General features: G+C 45.9%; 1 protein-coding gene across 2 annotated transcripts; it reads right to left on the bottom strand.

The window, feature by feature from the left end:
• Positions 1 to 5757: 5757 nt before the first annotated feature.
• Positions 5758 to 13690, bottom strand: LOC137092174 (E3 ubiquitin-protein ligase TRIM35-like). Of its 2 annotated transcripts, XM_067456431.1 has the most exons (8): positions 13298 to 13690; positions 12716 to 12811; positions 12385 to 12615; positions 12252 to 12274; positions 12051 to 12169; positions 11193 to 11663; positions 9382 to 9404; positions 5758 to 6603 (listed from the first exon to the last, which is right to left on the bottom strand). In XM_067456431.1, the coding sequence occupies exons 1-8, from the start codon at positions 13688 to 13690 to the stop codon at positions 6400 to 6402; spliced, it is 1560 nt and encodes a 519-aa protein (XP_067312532.1). In that variant the 3' UTR covers positions 5758 to 6399. The 2 variants fall into 2 exon arrangements, with proteins under 2 accessions (XP_067312532.1, XP_067312533.1); XM_067456432.1 differs by lacking the exons at positions 5758 to 6603; positions 9382 to 9404 and having other exon boundaries at positions 10640 to 11663.
• Positions 13691 to 15954: the final 2264 nt, after the last annotated feature.

Below are 15954 nucleotides of genomic sequence, written 5' to 3' on the forward strand. Positions count from 1 at the left end.
TCTGGTTCCGCTGGTGTTTTATCCCGTCTCCGCGCTCATTACTGGAACAAGAGACAGGTGTTATTAATCTGCGTCCAACCCACTCACTTACCGCTCGTCCCGCGGCCCTCTCTCCCGCTGCAGACCTCGCTGAACCACTCCCCCCTTGCCACATACCCCCACCGCCCGACTCAGGCCGGGGAGCCGTCCGGCCTGCAGCCCCCCCCCCCCCCCCCCCCATTTCTGGAGAGGAAATCGGCCACAGCCATCTGAGCACCCGGCCTGTGGACCACCTTGAACTTAAACGGCTGAAGAGCCAGATACCAACGGGTGATCCGCGCGTTGGTATCCTTCATGCGGTGGAGCCATTGGAGAGGAGCGTGGTCCGAACAGAGAGTGAACTCCCGCCCCAGGAGGTAATAGCGGAGAGTGAGAACGGCCCATCTGATGGCCAAACACTCCTTTTCTATGGTGCTGTACTTAGCTTCCCTCTTGGAGAGCTTACGGCTAATGTACAGCACCGGCCGCTCTCCCCCCTCCACCTCCTGGGCCAGGACTGCGCCCAGCCCCCTGTCCGACGCGTCAGTCTGCAACAAGAAAGGGAGAGAAAAGTCAGGGGAGTGTAAGAGCGGCCCGCCACATAGAGCAGCCTTTACTTGGGTAAAAGCCTGTTGACACGGCTCCGTCCACTGGACCGTATCTGGTAGCCCCTTTCTAGTAAGATCAGTCAAAGGGCTGGTGAGGTCCGAATAATTTGGTATAAACCGTCTATAATATCCCGCCAGCCCCAAGAACTGTCTTACCTCCTTTTTGGTCTTGGGCCTCGGACAGGTTGCAATTGCGGCAGTCTTATCAATTTGGGGACGCACCTGCCCATGACCCAAGTGGAAGCCCAGATACCTTACTTCCACCCGCCCAATCGCACACTTCTTCGGATTGGCCGTGAGCCCCGCTCTCCTCAGCGACCTCAGGACCGCCCTCACATGCTGCATATGCCGCTGCCAATCGTGACTATAAATCACTATGTCATCCAGGTACGCAGCAGCATATGCAGCATGGGGACGCAAAATCCTATCCATGAGTCGCTGGAAGGTTGCGGGCGCCCCGAACAAGCCGAAAGGAAGCGTGACAAATTGGTGTAATCCAAACGGCGTGGTGAAAGCTGTTTTTTCTTTGGACAATGGAGACAAGGGGATCTGCCAATAGCCCTTTGTTAAGTCCAGTGTCGAATAAAATCGAGCCGTGCCTAACCGATCAAGCAACTCGTCAACCCGCGGCATTGTATACGCGTCGAACTTCGACACAGCGTTCACCTTGCGGTAGTCCACGCAGAACCTGACCGAGCCGTCTGTTTTGGGGACCAAAACTATCGGGCTCGCCCAGTCACTGTTGGACTCCTCGATTACTCCCATGTCGAGCATTGCGCCTAATTCGTCCTGAACTACTTTTTTCTTGTGCTCAGGCAAGCGATACGGCCGGCTGCGAACTACCACGCCCGGCTCGGTCTCGATATGGTGCTGAATCAAGTCGGTACGTCCCGGTAGGGGCGAGAACACGTCAGCGAACTCCGCCTGCAATTTCGATAAATCAGCGAGTTGTAACGGTGAGAGGTGATCTCCCCCAGGGGCCAACGCGACTGATTGTGCTTTAATGCTCGCCTCTGGCCCGAGATCATCCTCTCCCCCGATCACCGTTGCCAACAACACCGATTCCACCTCATTCCATTTTTTTAGCAGATTGAGGTGGTATATTTGACGTGCCCCGTTCCTATCGGATCGTATCACTTCATAATCGAGCTCTCCTATCTGCCGTGCGACCTCAAACGGCCCCTGCCACTTTGACATTAATTTTGAGCTCGACGTTGGGAGTAGAACGAGCACTTTCTCTCCCGGTGTGAATTTGCGTAGTTTAGTACCCCTGTTATATGACCGGCTCTGGCGGTCCTGGGCTTGCAACAAATTCTCCCTAGATAGCCGCCCCAATGTGTGGAGTTTTGTTCGCAAGTCCATGACGTACTGAATTTCGTTTTTGGCCAACGAAGGCCCCTCCTCCCAAGTTTCTCGTAGGACGTCCAGCACCCCCCGTGGCTGCCGACCGTAGAGAAGCTCGAAGGGGGAAAACCCCGTGGAGGCTTGCGGGACCTCGCGCACAGCAAATAAGAGGGGTTCTAACCACCGATCCCAATTTTTGGCGTCTTCCTGTACGAATTTACGGATCATGGATTTAAGAGTGCGATTAAATCGTTCGACCAAGCCGTCTGTTTGTGGGTGATAGACGCTGGTTCGAATGGATTTAATGCCCAATAATCCGTACAATTCGCTTAACGTGCGTGACATAAACGCCGTGCCTTGATCAGTGAGGATTTCCTTCGGAATCCCCACCCGGGAGATTAAACGAAACAGTGCGTCCGCAACACTCTTCGCCGAGATGTTGCGGAGAGCCACTGCTTCCGGATATCGTGTTGCGTAGTCCACGATAACTAGCGCAAAACGATGTCCGCGTGCGGATCGCTCTAATGGCCCGATGAGGTCCATCGCAATTCTCTCGAAGGGGACCTGCATTAATGGAAGGGGGCGCAATGGTGCTTTTGGGGCGGCCAGTGGATTCACCAACTGACATTCCGGACAAGACGCGCACCACCTGCGCACATTGTCATGAATGCCTGGCCAAAAAAATCGGGTCATTAAACGATTCAGCGTGGCCGCCTGTCCCAGGTGGCCCGCCATTGGGTTAGAATGAGCCGCCTGGAAAAGCATTTCCCGGCGGCTCTTTGGTACTAACAGCTGGGTTGTATCTAGCTTTGTCTGAGTGTCTTGGGTCACTCGATACAACCGATCCTTAATTATGGCAAAATATGGATACGAGACAGGCAAGGCAGGTTGGAGAGACTGACCGTCAATCGATCGGACCTGTTGGAAGGCATTTTTGAGGGTCTCATCTTGTGACTGCTCCAGCGGAAAGTCATCGCGGTCCGAGAGAATCAGTCTCTCGACCCCGCTCGGTTCCGCTGAAGCTGTCCTCAAGGGTCCCGTCTCAGTCTCCCCAAGCTGCACTCACGCCGCCCCCCTCCGAGCCTTCTTCTCCCAAGCGGCATCCGCGCATAACGACCCCAATAACGCCGAAAAGGCGGGCCAATTTGTCCCCAGAATTAGCGGATGCCGGAGGTGTGGACTAACCGCCACCTCTACACTATGCTTTTTCCCCCGAAATTGTATCGTGACCGGGACAACCGGGTATTCCACCACATCCCCGTGCACACACCGCACCTTAACCACGCGGCTTGTATCCAATGCCCCAGGCTGCATCAGGCTTTGATGGATCGAGGTTTGGTTACATCCTGAATCCACCAAGGCCTGATATGTACCCCCCTTGATACTCACAGGAATTTGGTACTCTCCTGCTTGATCGGGGGTGGTCCGCTGGACGTCCGGGATCCAGATCATTGTTCCGATGTCCATCATCGGACATCGGTCCACAAAATGATCCGGATCGCCGCACCGCCAGCAGGCCAGCCCAGGCCTACCCGCCGCCCCGGCGGCGGGGAGTGGGTTGGAGGATGAGCGCGGAAAGGGGGCGGAACCAGCGCCATTGTCACTACCAGCCCCCAGCGGCCCCGCCCCCCCGCGAACTCCCGGACGGTCCAAGGCCCATCCCACCCCGGCCTCTGGGGGGGACGCGAGGAGGGCCTGGAGGGCGGGACCTGGGGAGAGGGACAGGTCGAGAGAGAGAGAGAGAGGGGGGAGAGAGAGAGGGAGAAGTTAGTGGGGGTTCGCCGACCCCCGGGCACGCCACCAGGTGGTCCTCCGCCAAGTTGATGGCCGTCTCCAGCGACGTGGGCCGGTGGCACTGGACCCACTCCGCGGTCTTCCTGGGGAGCCGAGTGATAAACTGCTCCAGCACCACCAGATCGACAACATGGTCCACGTCGCTGCCGCCGGCCAGAAGCCATCTGCGGCACTCGTCCCGGAGCTGTTGGGCCAACGCGAAGGGTCGACCGGACTCACCGCACTCCAGGGACCGGAAACGCTGACGATGTTGTTCCGGGGTCCGGCCGACCCGCTGAAGGATGGCCTTCTTTAGATCATCGTAGTCCAGGAGGTTCGCGACCGGTAGTTGTTGCGCGGCCGCCTGGGCTTCTCCAGATAGTAGGGGGATGAGGCGCACCGGCCACTGTGCCCGGGGCCACCCGCAGGCCTCCGCGGCTTTCTGGAATAGATCGACGAAGGCCTCCGGGTCGTCTTCCGGCCCCATCTTCTGAAGGGGCACGTGAACCGGTGCGCTGGCCCGTGCGGCGGCCTCGGCGCGGACCTCCCGGTCCATCCAGCTCCGGAACCGCTCGCGGTCCTCTTGCTGGCCTTGGACGATCGCCTCGAAGCGGCGCTCCTGTTCGGTCCGAAGGTCCAGCAACGCCTGGTGGTGTTCTTGGTGGAGGACCGCGAGGGAGTTGATGACATCCGCAAATGGCGAGGCGGAGGGCGTTGTCATGGCGGCGGCACTGTCCTACTTCCTTCCCGGGTTTCGGCACCAGTGTAGCAAAGTTCGTGAATGTGAGGAAGGAAGAGGACACGGGGGTCGGCTAGACGGTTGTTGCTCTTTTATTTTGTAACTCAATAGTCAAACACACTCAATAGTGTGGCTTCTCTCAGACTCAAAACAATAGCGATCACTTCCGGGTCGGCACTTCCAGCTTCCGGCAACTCAGTCTCTGTATGGGTTTGGCAACAACCGTCCTGACTCTCTCTCTCCCTGGTCTCTGGTTCCGCTGGTGTTTTATCCCGTCTCCGCGCTCATTACTGGAACAAGAGACAGGTGTTATTAATCTGCGTCCAACCCACTCACTTACCGCTCGTCCCGCGGCCCTCTCTCCCGCTGCAGACCTCGCTGAACCACGCCCCCCTTGCCACAATAATTAAATTTATTAATTGCGTTTAATTATTGCATCTAAACACAATAGTGTTGTGCCAAGATTTTTCACGTGAATAAAGGCATATAGATTTGCACACTTTGCTTAATCACTGGTCTAGTCCGTTAAACTTGTCAGAAGTTCTCGTTTCTGCCCTCGTAGCCTATTTTTTCTCTCATCAAAACCGAATACCATCAGTGGTTGTACATCAAGAGCAGGAACAGTTTTTGTGCATTTTGTTTCGCGATCTGACCGGAACAAACAGAAAGTCTCTGAAACGGCGTTAAGCGTTAGATTAAAGCGCTCGTCTGTGTGGAGACTGCAGGAGCCGCGAGAGAAATCTGCAGCACTGATAACAGCGGCAACGAGCGATCGCCTCTTATTTAACAAACGAATAAAATTATACTCTTCTAGTTAACCAGAGATGTTTTGTTTGTATTAGTTAGGTTCATCCGTGAAGCAAGATAAAAAAGTGGTGGGGACATGTCCCACCTGTCCCACCCGCAGATTAGGCCTATGAGTTAAAAAAATTGGTTGATTGACGCCAATCGGACGTTCATGTTTTTTTCCGTCTATTTGAAAGTTCGGCTAATAAACATGTTGCATATACGGCCTGATTATGTCTTCTTTTTTTTAAGTTACACAAACTGCTTTCAGGAATTTTTGACCGGCATATCATCAAAACGTCCGGAAAACGAAACCTCTGCCGGTCACTTTGACCGGCACCATTTTTTTCTAGCGGAAACTCTGATATATATATATATATATATATATATATATATATATATATATATATATATATATATATATATATAAAAACGGCACCACCGCCATATACATGCAAGTGTTGATGTGGTGTTTAAATGTAGTTTTAAACTTCTTTTTGTTTTTAAAGCTGTATTTCCTGAAACAGGTAAACAGGATTACAAGCGTTTAGAGCTTTTTAAACGTTTAGAACAGTACATTGCTGTCAAGACAAGAAACATGTCATAAGCATTTTCAAGTTATGAATAATTTTCATTCATATAACCGCCGTGAGAGCAGCGAGGCTGAACGTGTTGGCATAGCAACGTGATACTTCCTGTGTTGGTGTCCTATGAAGGACGTCTCGTTTAATTCTGATTGAGGACGCTCCGTATACTGCAGACGACAGGACCTGTCCTCCGGAGGACGCAGCCTTCGAAATTTAATGAAATGAGACACAGCTAGAGAATGTTACGCAGTTAAAATGCAGTGATATTTTTTGTAAACTGAGAGATTGAGTTTCTGTAATTTCATACAGAAGTTAATGTATTAGTTTGAGTATGTAGTATATACTCGGGGCTGTCTGTGACGCACTTGTTATTCACGAGTGACTTGGATTAACCGGAGACTGAGCTCCTCCGGCTGTGTTGGATTCGAGACCCAGTAGCGCTTCAGGAAATCCTGAAAGTTCGCCCGGCATCGCTGGATTCCCCGATCGGGACCGCATGATGAGGCTGAAGTTTACCTGGTGCAGGACGATCTTTTCCTTCGTCTCACTCTCTTCGAGGATCCCGGGTTGGTTGGACTGTGATGTGAGCGTGACAATCGTGAGTAATCGTTTCCATTATTGTTGGCTCTAATAAGAGTGAAGCGGCAACATTATTTTGCCTGCCATGACGCACATAAGCGTTGTTTAGGCCTGCACCGTATTTTATTTCTTGCGGGACTATCTTTAAGTTTGATATATTTCCAAAAGTCTGGGCCCAGTGAAGTTTGATAACTGACTGAAAAGAAATGTAAAGGATGTTAAAGTGTTGAATATACACAACCAATTGTTTGAGTATTGTGAGTAAAGTTATTCACTGTTATTTAAACCCTGGTTGAAGGTTCATTTAGTGCATTTCAAGTAAAAACGGACACGCGTATTTTGAACATTAGATTCTTTACTCCTTTTATCTGTTTAAGTTGACATTTTGTGAGTTTACTGTTTTATTAATTTTCCTTGAGAAAGTCTAGCAGTGAATCTTAATGAACACAGGGAACTGTAGATACAGAGACATATAGAGAGCTACACCCATGATGCTCAAGAGCGACGTAAATAAAGAAAAGACGTTCTACATGTGAGCGAGACATGACCGTGTACTGCGTGCTTTTTTGAAAGATATTACAGGATATATTATATGGTGTCAGAAGTGAACCTTAAGAATAGGTTACACAGAACCGCATGCAGGAGAGAAACCGAAGCATGGCTGTGGCAACACTACAGATCTCACATCCGGAGCAGTTTGACTTCAATTTGGCGGATTACCAAGATGGATCAGACGGTTCGAGCACTTTCGTCTAGCATCAGGACTGAGTGGAAAACCTGAGGAATAGCAAATCAACTCTTTGTTATATGCCATGGGAGACGACGCAGACGATATCTTTACACTATTACCGCTGAGCGAGTCAGAGAGAAAGAGAGATGACTGTGTGGTGGAAGCATTTAGACAGCACTGTGTCGGCATAATGCCAATTATAATCATCGTTGCCAAAATGATGTGAAACTGCAGAGAGTTTTATAACGGCAGTTCACAAGCTGGCATAATGTTAAAGCTACACTGTGTAACTTTTTTAGTTTATTCTTAGCTAAAATCACTTAGTTCTTTCAAAAATATATGTGCTCATTAATGTATATTTACTTCTTTCAAGTAATAAAGTATTCTCGTAATTTTATAATAAACAATTGAAAATGCATAAGTGTTAGGGGTTTGGATGGCGGTCGCCATGTTGCTCCTCCATCTTGAAAGTACATTTGCCAAAGAGGGACATACCCGTAAATTCAAGCTTCGCTTTTCGCATTTTTACACTCGATGGCACCGTGTCGAATGTGAAGAGGAGGATTGCTTGAGGCTGCTATATGATGATGGAGGATCACTCTTAAGCCCCTTTCACACTGCACGTCGGACCCGCAATATTCCCGGAGCATTGCCGGGTCGCCTTCTGTGTGAAAGCAACCACGTCCCGGAATTGATTACCGAATTCGACCCGGGTTGGGGACCTAGTAATATTGCGGGATATGTATCAGAGTCGCCAAGGAAGTGGAAAAGAGAATTAAGACGGCAACGCGACAGGCAAATCAACGAGACAAAAGTAAATATTGGAGTGGCCTTTCCAAGATGGAAAGAGCTCATGAGGAGCAACGATTTTAAAAAGAACGCCGACGTTGCCTGCTTTCTTCTCGACAGGTAATATTAATTCGGCCTATTAGTGCATATTGGAAGTTTTATTGTTGCTTGGCTAATTATATCATGGTGTGCTGTGCATAACACTAGAACGACGTCTAGGATAGTTTTCCTCGCGTCAATGATGAAAAAGTATTGTTTACCTTATAACAAAAATCCGTGTTCTATGACGGATAACATGAGATTAATATTTGAATTGCATTATAATTTGTTTGCCTTACGCTAGTGATGTCGTACAATATACAGAATAACGATAGCACTGATAAAAGTTACTTTACTAAGATTAGCTTGCATTCGTCTGGGAACCTGATAGCTGATGTTAGCAATGAACTGGTTAAAAATAACGAAAACGTAAAACTATTATTCATTTTACATATATTAATTTGATCATAGATCATTTGGCAAATTAAATAACTGCAAATTATAATAGTTTTCAAAAGTAACCTCATCACTTGCAACAGTCACCGAAGAGGTCGAACTGGAAGCCATGACTAAATCGGCCACCGTAGGAGTTGAAACGAAATCGAAATTGAGAGGAACAGAAACTATTATTCACTGGATGGTCATATACCTTTACACCGCTAGATGGGGGAAAATATCACACAGTGTAGCTTTAAAAGAGGAATAGACTAACCGAGACGGATAGTTGTGGTAATCAGAGACATGAGACTGTCGGAGCACTTACAATTGGGAGCTATACAAAAAAGTACACCAAAATGAAGAATAGTGATCTTCAACTGTGTCTTTATTGAATCTGCTTAAGCAAGAAAAAAGTGATCTCAAGCCTCATTAGAGGAAAAAAAGTGTAAAGATTGCGACAGTTAAAGAGATCCAGAGTCATATTCCATTCGTGTTAAATCACAGGAAATTCAGTTTAACATCCAACATGTTCCAGGGAGAAATGCAATCACAGCAGACACACTTTCACTCGTACTTCTGGATGTGGGTCCGTCACGGGCTGACTTACAGCTGGAAAGAGATGTAGATGTCTTGGTGGATGCGATGGAGTCTTCCTTCCCGGTAACATCAGCAGATTGGAGCATAAATACAATCCACAGTGATAATCCAATAAAGTGTGTATTCTGGAATGGTAAATCCTCAAAGGGTAACTCCACAATCCAGTGTTTAGGTGATCACCAACTGGGTCCCTGAGTTAGAGACTAAAAGACTAAATTAAATATTTTTACGTCCCACAACCATTGCCATTTGGTGAAGTGTGCAGTTTTGAAGCCAAAATATATAATTTAGCGAATGATTCGTCCAGAACCAAGGAGATTTCTACTGGTTGGGGAAATCTGCTCAAAACTTCACAAAATATGAATTTGTCAGCATAACTCAACCAAAGCAAGATCTAAAGTGTTACCCAAGATTTATTATTTAATGAGGCAAGTTTTATAAATCCATTTAAATAACAGCCGTTTGTGATAATATCTTGGCCTGTTCACACCAAGGACGATAACGATAAAGATATAGTTCTCAATATTAAAGAATAGCAGAGTTCACACCACACCTTTAATGATAACGATATAGAGTAATGATTTTCAGAAAGTTTTTTTCCAGCTGTTAAACGATAAAACACTGTCAGCCAATCAGAATCCATTCTACTTGAAGAGCTCAGCATTTAAAACGACAGACATCACTGCAGAGAAGTTAATCACTGAGGTCCAGAAAAATCACAGTGTCCATATTGTTTTGCTGTTCAAGAGTTGAAAGTGCAGAAAGTGATCAGTTCACGGCCGCTTCATCTTTATGAGCCATTCTAACATTACATTGAGTATCATGATTCACAGCACAGGAAGAAGAGCCAGAACTGTTACTGGTGCTCCTAAAACACTAGTGACGTTCCTAAATCTACTCTGGCAGTTCCTGATTCTGAACACAGCTTTGAAGCGTTTACTAAAGAGCTGATGAGCTGCATCCGTGAGTTTGATTAGGAAGAGTTCACAAATGTTGGAGTCCCTACAGGAACAGGGTTGGGAAATACTGAGATACAGCATCATCTCCTACAGTACATGAGCCTGTCCAGCGGAGGGACACACACACACACACACACACACACACACACACACACACCTTATCAGTTTTCTCTTGACTCAGGGCTTGTTATTGTGGAGTAAATCCTCCAGTTGACTCTTGATATGAGAAGCGTATCATCATAACCAGGGAGCGACTGCACAACTCATAACTAGTTTTATAACTGACCAAGTGCGGGACGTTTCCAGTGCTGTGACTGCTGTGATTTCTATTTCACAAATATTTTACTGATGGTCATATCAAATGGTTTAATGATCAGAGTTTCTCTTCTGGTGTTGACATATTTTCTTAATTAATTACCTACGGAAATATTACTTTTATTTCTGTCAAATTAAACAGGATTATTGTGACTAAAACATATAAAAAAGTATAATTTCCAAGCAGATGGAATTAAATTAAATTCCTGATCTGGTAAAAGCATAGCTCTTACTGTGAACGGTTCATATGTACACATTCATTTTTTGCCCAACAATTTTTTTGATAATCTGTTACACTCGGATGTACATCACAATACAATAGAAAAGATCTGTCACTATTTCCTTTTCATTGAGACTTTAAGTCAAGTCACCTTTATTTATTCAGCGCTTTATAATATTCAGATTGTTTCAGAGCAGCTTTACAGTGATAAACAGGAAAATAATGATCAATGATGCAAACAGAAATCAGTTCTGCTGTAAAGAGACAACAGTGTCATTGTTCAGCTGAAGTCAGTTCAGTGTTGATTCAGTTCAGTTCAATAACTGTGTGAAGATCATCAACTATGAAATGAGTTCATCTATAAGCAGCTCTGCAGAAGATAATAATGTCGTTTTTCACTTTGAGTTCAATGTGTTTCCATTCAGTTCAATAACAGTGTCGATGTTAATGTCACCAAATCCCAGCATGCACTGCAGTCTCTGGTGCTGAGAATGTCCTGTTACATCATCAATGGTCATTTTGTCTTAGCATAATTTGTAAAACAATGATAACAATAAACGATTGTATCTTAACTGAATTAATCTAGAAGCAGAATCAGATTTAACTGTGATTTTCTGCTGTAATGATCAGTTTAACTGGTAAGATCCTCAGAGGAGTTGTGCAGCCATTACATAAGAATGGAAAGACAGTCTCTGTGAAGGACGTCCTGAATGTGCGTAAATGTGTGTTAGTTACAGGATCAGAGAATGACACTTTTCCTCTGTCATAGTCCAGCTGAACTCTCACACGCTGAAGCTTCACTTTAACACGAAAGACAGCGAAGGGTTGATCTGGGGATTGAGAGCTGTATATGCTGTCCATGTACCGCACACGCCAGACATTAGAGTCAAAGAAAGCCAGTCCCTTCCTTTGGTTTGATGCTGTGGTTATTCCAAGAGTCCAGTATGTATTGTCACCGACCTCCACATCCCAGCAGTGTGTTCCTGAGTTAAAGCCCTCAGATCCCAGGACACATGGATACTTGTCAATCCTCTCTGGATTATCAGGAAGTGTTTTATGGACATCACTGAACGACACACTGGTCAGATCAGACGAGAGTGTGAGACGACGATGTGCTGTGTTTGGATCAAGAGTCAACGGAGCTGCAAAGAGAAGAACATCAGATTACAGGATGAAATATGATCAGAAATGTAAAAATAAAACACATATAAAGACTTTGTTGAAAGTGATCATAAATCCTACTATCATAACAATGGTCTCTCAGTTTCTGTCAGAATGGATTGAGGCTTCAGGTTTAATATCATATTCAATAAACACTATTGTATCCTAATACATAAGCAGAGACCATGAGGAACAGACTTCTGTAGTCATTATGAGTTCACTGTATGATCTGATGATCTTCTGAAATACAGTTCAGATTTACTCAGAAACTCAAGTGATTATTAAATATATTTCTATCAGATGTTAATGTTGTGTGTGTTTCTATCTGAAGGATGTTTTGCGCTGGTGTCAGATCTGCTGAGACTCACTGTGTTGGACAGTTTCCAGCATCTTCTTCCAGACTCTGGACCGCAGGTTACCCAGATAACGGGACACATCAATCAAAGCTCCAGAACTCATCCGTGGATCCGGCTGTGGGATCTGGACTCTGGAGGAACATTCAGGAGTCAGAACTGCAGTGAATTTGAGTTCAGATCCACTGAGAGAAGAGATACGAGCAGCTCACTCACCTTTCCATTGAGACGGTAAAGTTCTGGAAAATATAGAGTTTGAAAACATGTTAATATCTTATCAAACACTCTCATTGTCAGTGAGTCTCGAGTTGTTTTATGCTCAAAGAATGAAGCCAGATTGATCGGTCACCTTTAGAAACGAGACGTCATTGGCTTTCATCATCTCCTCCATGTCTCTGATTGTGTGTGAAAGAGCTGAGATGTGTGTGTTCATCTCCTCCAGCTTCTCCTTCATCCTCTCTTTCTTCTGCTCCTCTTCCTCCCTCAGTGCAGTGATTGTAGCTTCTTCTTCGTCTCTGAGAAACTGATGAAGCTTCTCAAACTCTTCTTTAATCTGACGCTCTGTGTGCTCAGCTTGAGCCTGAAATCACATCACATTCACTTCAGTCAGCTCAGTGTGAACACACACTCCACTAATGTGTGTGTGAATGTTGAGTGTTTGACTCTTTACACATCCTCACCTCGATGTGTTGGATTGTTTTATGACACTTTCCTTTCATTTCTTCTCCATGTTTGAGCTTGTTTTGTAAGGACGTCAGCGCTGTATTAAACTCCTCCTGCAGGTTATGATGAAAATCTGAGAAACTGATGAAGCTATAAGAGGTTTAAACATCGTGTGTCTGAATGTTTTTAGTGTTATGTTATTTTTAAGTTGAATGAGTTATTCTCAGGAAGCATTTGTGTCTAAAAAAATTGGAGGACAATTTTTTTTTTAATTTGGAAAGGTCGAGCATCAAGAAATCAAGTTTTCACCAAACAAATTTGTTTTTGCAATAGCCCATTCTTAATTATTAGATTAACGAAGTTGTAAATATGTGGTTGTGCCCATACAAATAAAGTGAAAGAATGATAGTATAAATCACTTTTTAGTGTGTCTTCTAATAAATCACAAAATGAAAAAAATATGAAAAGCATGTTTTGTGCCAATGCTGTTACATTCAGAAAGATTTGAACATCCGAGCGGTCTGAGCAAAAATAAATACTGATTTATGTTTCTATGTTTATCACTGTATTTAGCATGAAATGAGAGACATTTGTCGTACCTTGTAAGATGAAAGCACTTCACTGAAGGGTCTGAATCTGTGTTTGGTGTGTTTCTCTGAGACTATGCACACTAAACACACAGGCTGTTTGTCCTCCAGACAGAAGAGTTTGAGTTTCTCACTGTGTAAACTGCAGATCTCCTCAGACTCTGATGAACGCCTCTCATTTCCCTCCTTCAGGAACAACTCACACAAGTTTTTTAACGCTAGATTAACTGGAGGATCATGTTTTGAGGATCTTCTGCAGATGGGACACTCCTGAGTTTCCTTAGTTTTCCAGAACTGTTGCAGACACTCTTTACAAAAACTGTGACTACAGGACAGAATAACAGGAACCTTGAAGATTTCACAGCAAACAGGACAAGAAAGCTCTTCTGCAGATTTTGAATCCATTTCCCCGTCTTGTAAAAGATCCAGTGATCTACAGTTGACTTTCACTTTCTGATCTTTGGTTTGAAAAGTAAATAACCATTACAATCAAAATCGAATTAATTCAGAAATTAACAAAAATCCTAATGAAAAGTGTCCTCTGTTTTTCACAACTCACTCGCTTTAGCTTTCAGTAAAAATGAAAGTTAGAAATAATGACTAGTCACTTCCTGGTAGGCTTTGTAAGAGGGTGGAGCTTCTGGTGATCTTTAGGAGCTTCTAGGGCCGGTTGCATAAACCACTAAAACAAAGTCATGAACAGTCATAAAGAAAAAAATTGACTAACTTGTAAGACTGAAGTCGTTTACTACGGTTAAACATACATTGGCCTAAGTTGATACAAAAAAAGTATGAAAATCCCATGATAGTGGTTACTATAAGATGCTGCCTTAAAAAATGGCTATGTTTATGCTACTGGCCGCTGAATGGATGTATAGTTTAAACGTCATTTTATTTGTGCTTCAATGCATTCTTGACTTAACTAACTTAATACTTATAGTATACTAGTATGACTACTTGACTAAAGGAAGTACACAATGGGTCACTTCATTTTGTTCACCCTTTGCAACACTTCTTAAAAGATTATGTTAGACACAGAGGTAAGTGCAACGTGAAACAGTTTATTAATCAGAGGTATCGCACCCAAGCAGAACACAGGAGGATATCTCGACACAGAACACAGAATGACTGATGACTGATTACTTTCCTTTGCAGACCGAGAGGACGATGAAGACGATGCAGGAGATGAGGATGATGATGAGGACAGGAAAAAGTAAGTAGAACACAGGTTTGTAGACGCTGGTAACAGACGGGGGCTCGGTGCAAGACCAGACAATGAGTGACAGTGTGTGGCGTGCTTATATGTGGCTCTGTTGATGATGCACTGGTGATCAGAATTCCAGTGATTGTTAATGAGTGAGCGTGGTGTAAGTGTCCGTGTCTGATGGTACATGAATTGTGGTTGTGACAGTACCCCCACCTCCATGGGCGGCTCCTGATGACTGCGATGGTTGGCGGCAACGGGGTCTACCACGGCCTCGAGGAGCGGGTCGTTCCGGGTGGTCCTGGTGGAAGGTTGAGTCAGAAGGTTAGGGTCAAGGATATCATTCATGTTGATCCAGCACCGCTCCTCGGGACCATAGTCCTCCCAGTCCACTAGGTATTGCAGCTGTGATCCCCGCCGCCTCGAGTCAAGGATAGCTCTCACCTGGTAGACGTTATGGTCTTTGACGATGACAGGAGATGGAGGTACGGCATCATCACCAGGCTCTGTGGATGGAGGAGACAAAGGGTCAGTGAAGGGTTTAAGCAGTGATAAGTGGAATGATGGTGCTACGCGGTACTGTGCAGGGAGGTTGAGCCGGTATGTCACTTCATTCAGCTGCCTCTCGATGGTGAAAAGTCCAATGTAGCGGGGACTCAACTTACGGCAAGGCAACAACTGAAGACGGATGTCCCGGGTGGATAACCAAACCTTTTGTCCAGGTTGGTATTGCGGTGTGGGTCGTCTCCTGACGTTAGTTTGTGCCTTCTGCCTGCTGGAGTTGCATGTGAGCTAAGTCCCAGACCCTCTCGCTCTGTCGGAACCAATGATCCACCGCCGGGATCTCAGAGGGCTCACCTGACCATGGGAAGAGAGGAGACTGATATCCCAAGACACACTGGAACGAGGGGAGCCCTGTGGTGGACTGCCGGAGGGAGTTCAGGGCGTACTCGGCCCAGGGTAGATATTGGCTCCAACAATCCTGGTTCCGATGGCAGTGAACCCTCAGGAATCTCCCGACTTCCTCAATCTTACACTCAGTCTGGCCATTAGTTTGAGGATTGTACTCGGAGGATAGGCTGACGGATACTCCCAGGAGACGGAAGAAGGCTGACCAGACTCGGGATATGAACTAAGGACATCAGTCGGATACGATGTCCTTCGGGAGACTAAAGTGATAGAAGACGTGTTGGAAGAGAGCTTCTGTCGTTTCCAGAGCAGTAGGCAATCCCTTGAGGGGAATGACCAAGATACAGGTGAATACTTGAGAAAGAGAAAGCTCATGAAATCCACCCCAATGTGAGTCCAGGGGCATTCCGGGCTGGGCAGAGGCACTAGCTTTCCCTCAGGCAATCTCCTAGGAGTATCCACAATGGCGCAGACTGAGCATCCCTTGACGTATCATGAGATATCCTGAGGCATGGAGGGCCACCAGTAACGCTGACGTAGGACCGAGAGGGTCCTT

The sequence above is a fragment of the Pseudorasbora parva genome, chromosome 11 (assembly GCF_024679245.1).
Source record: "Pseudorasbora parva isolate DD20220531a chromosome 11, ASM2467924v1, whole genome shotgun sequence".
Lineage (NCBI taxonomy): Eukaryota > Metazoa > Chordata > Actinopteri > Cypriniformes > Gobionidae > Pseudorasbora > Pseudorasbora parva.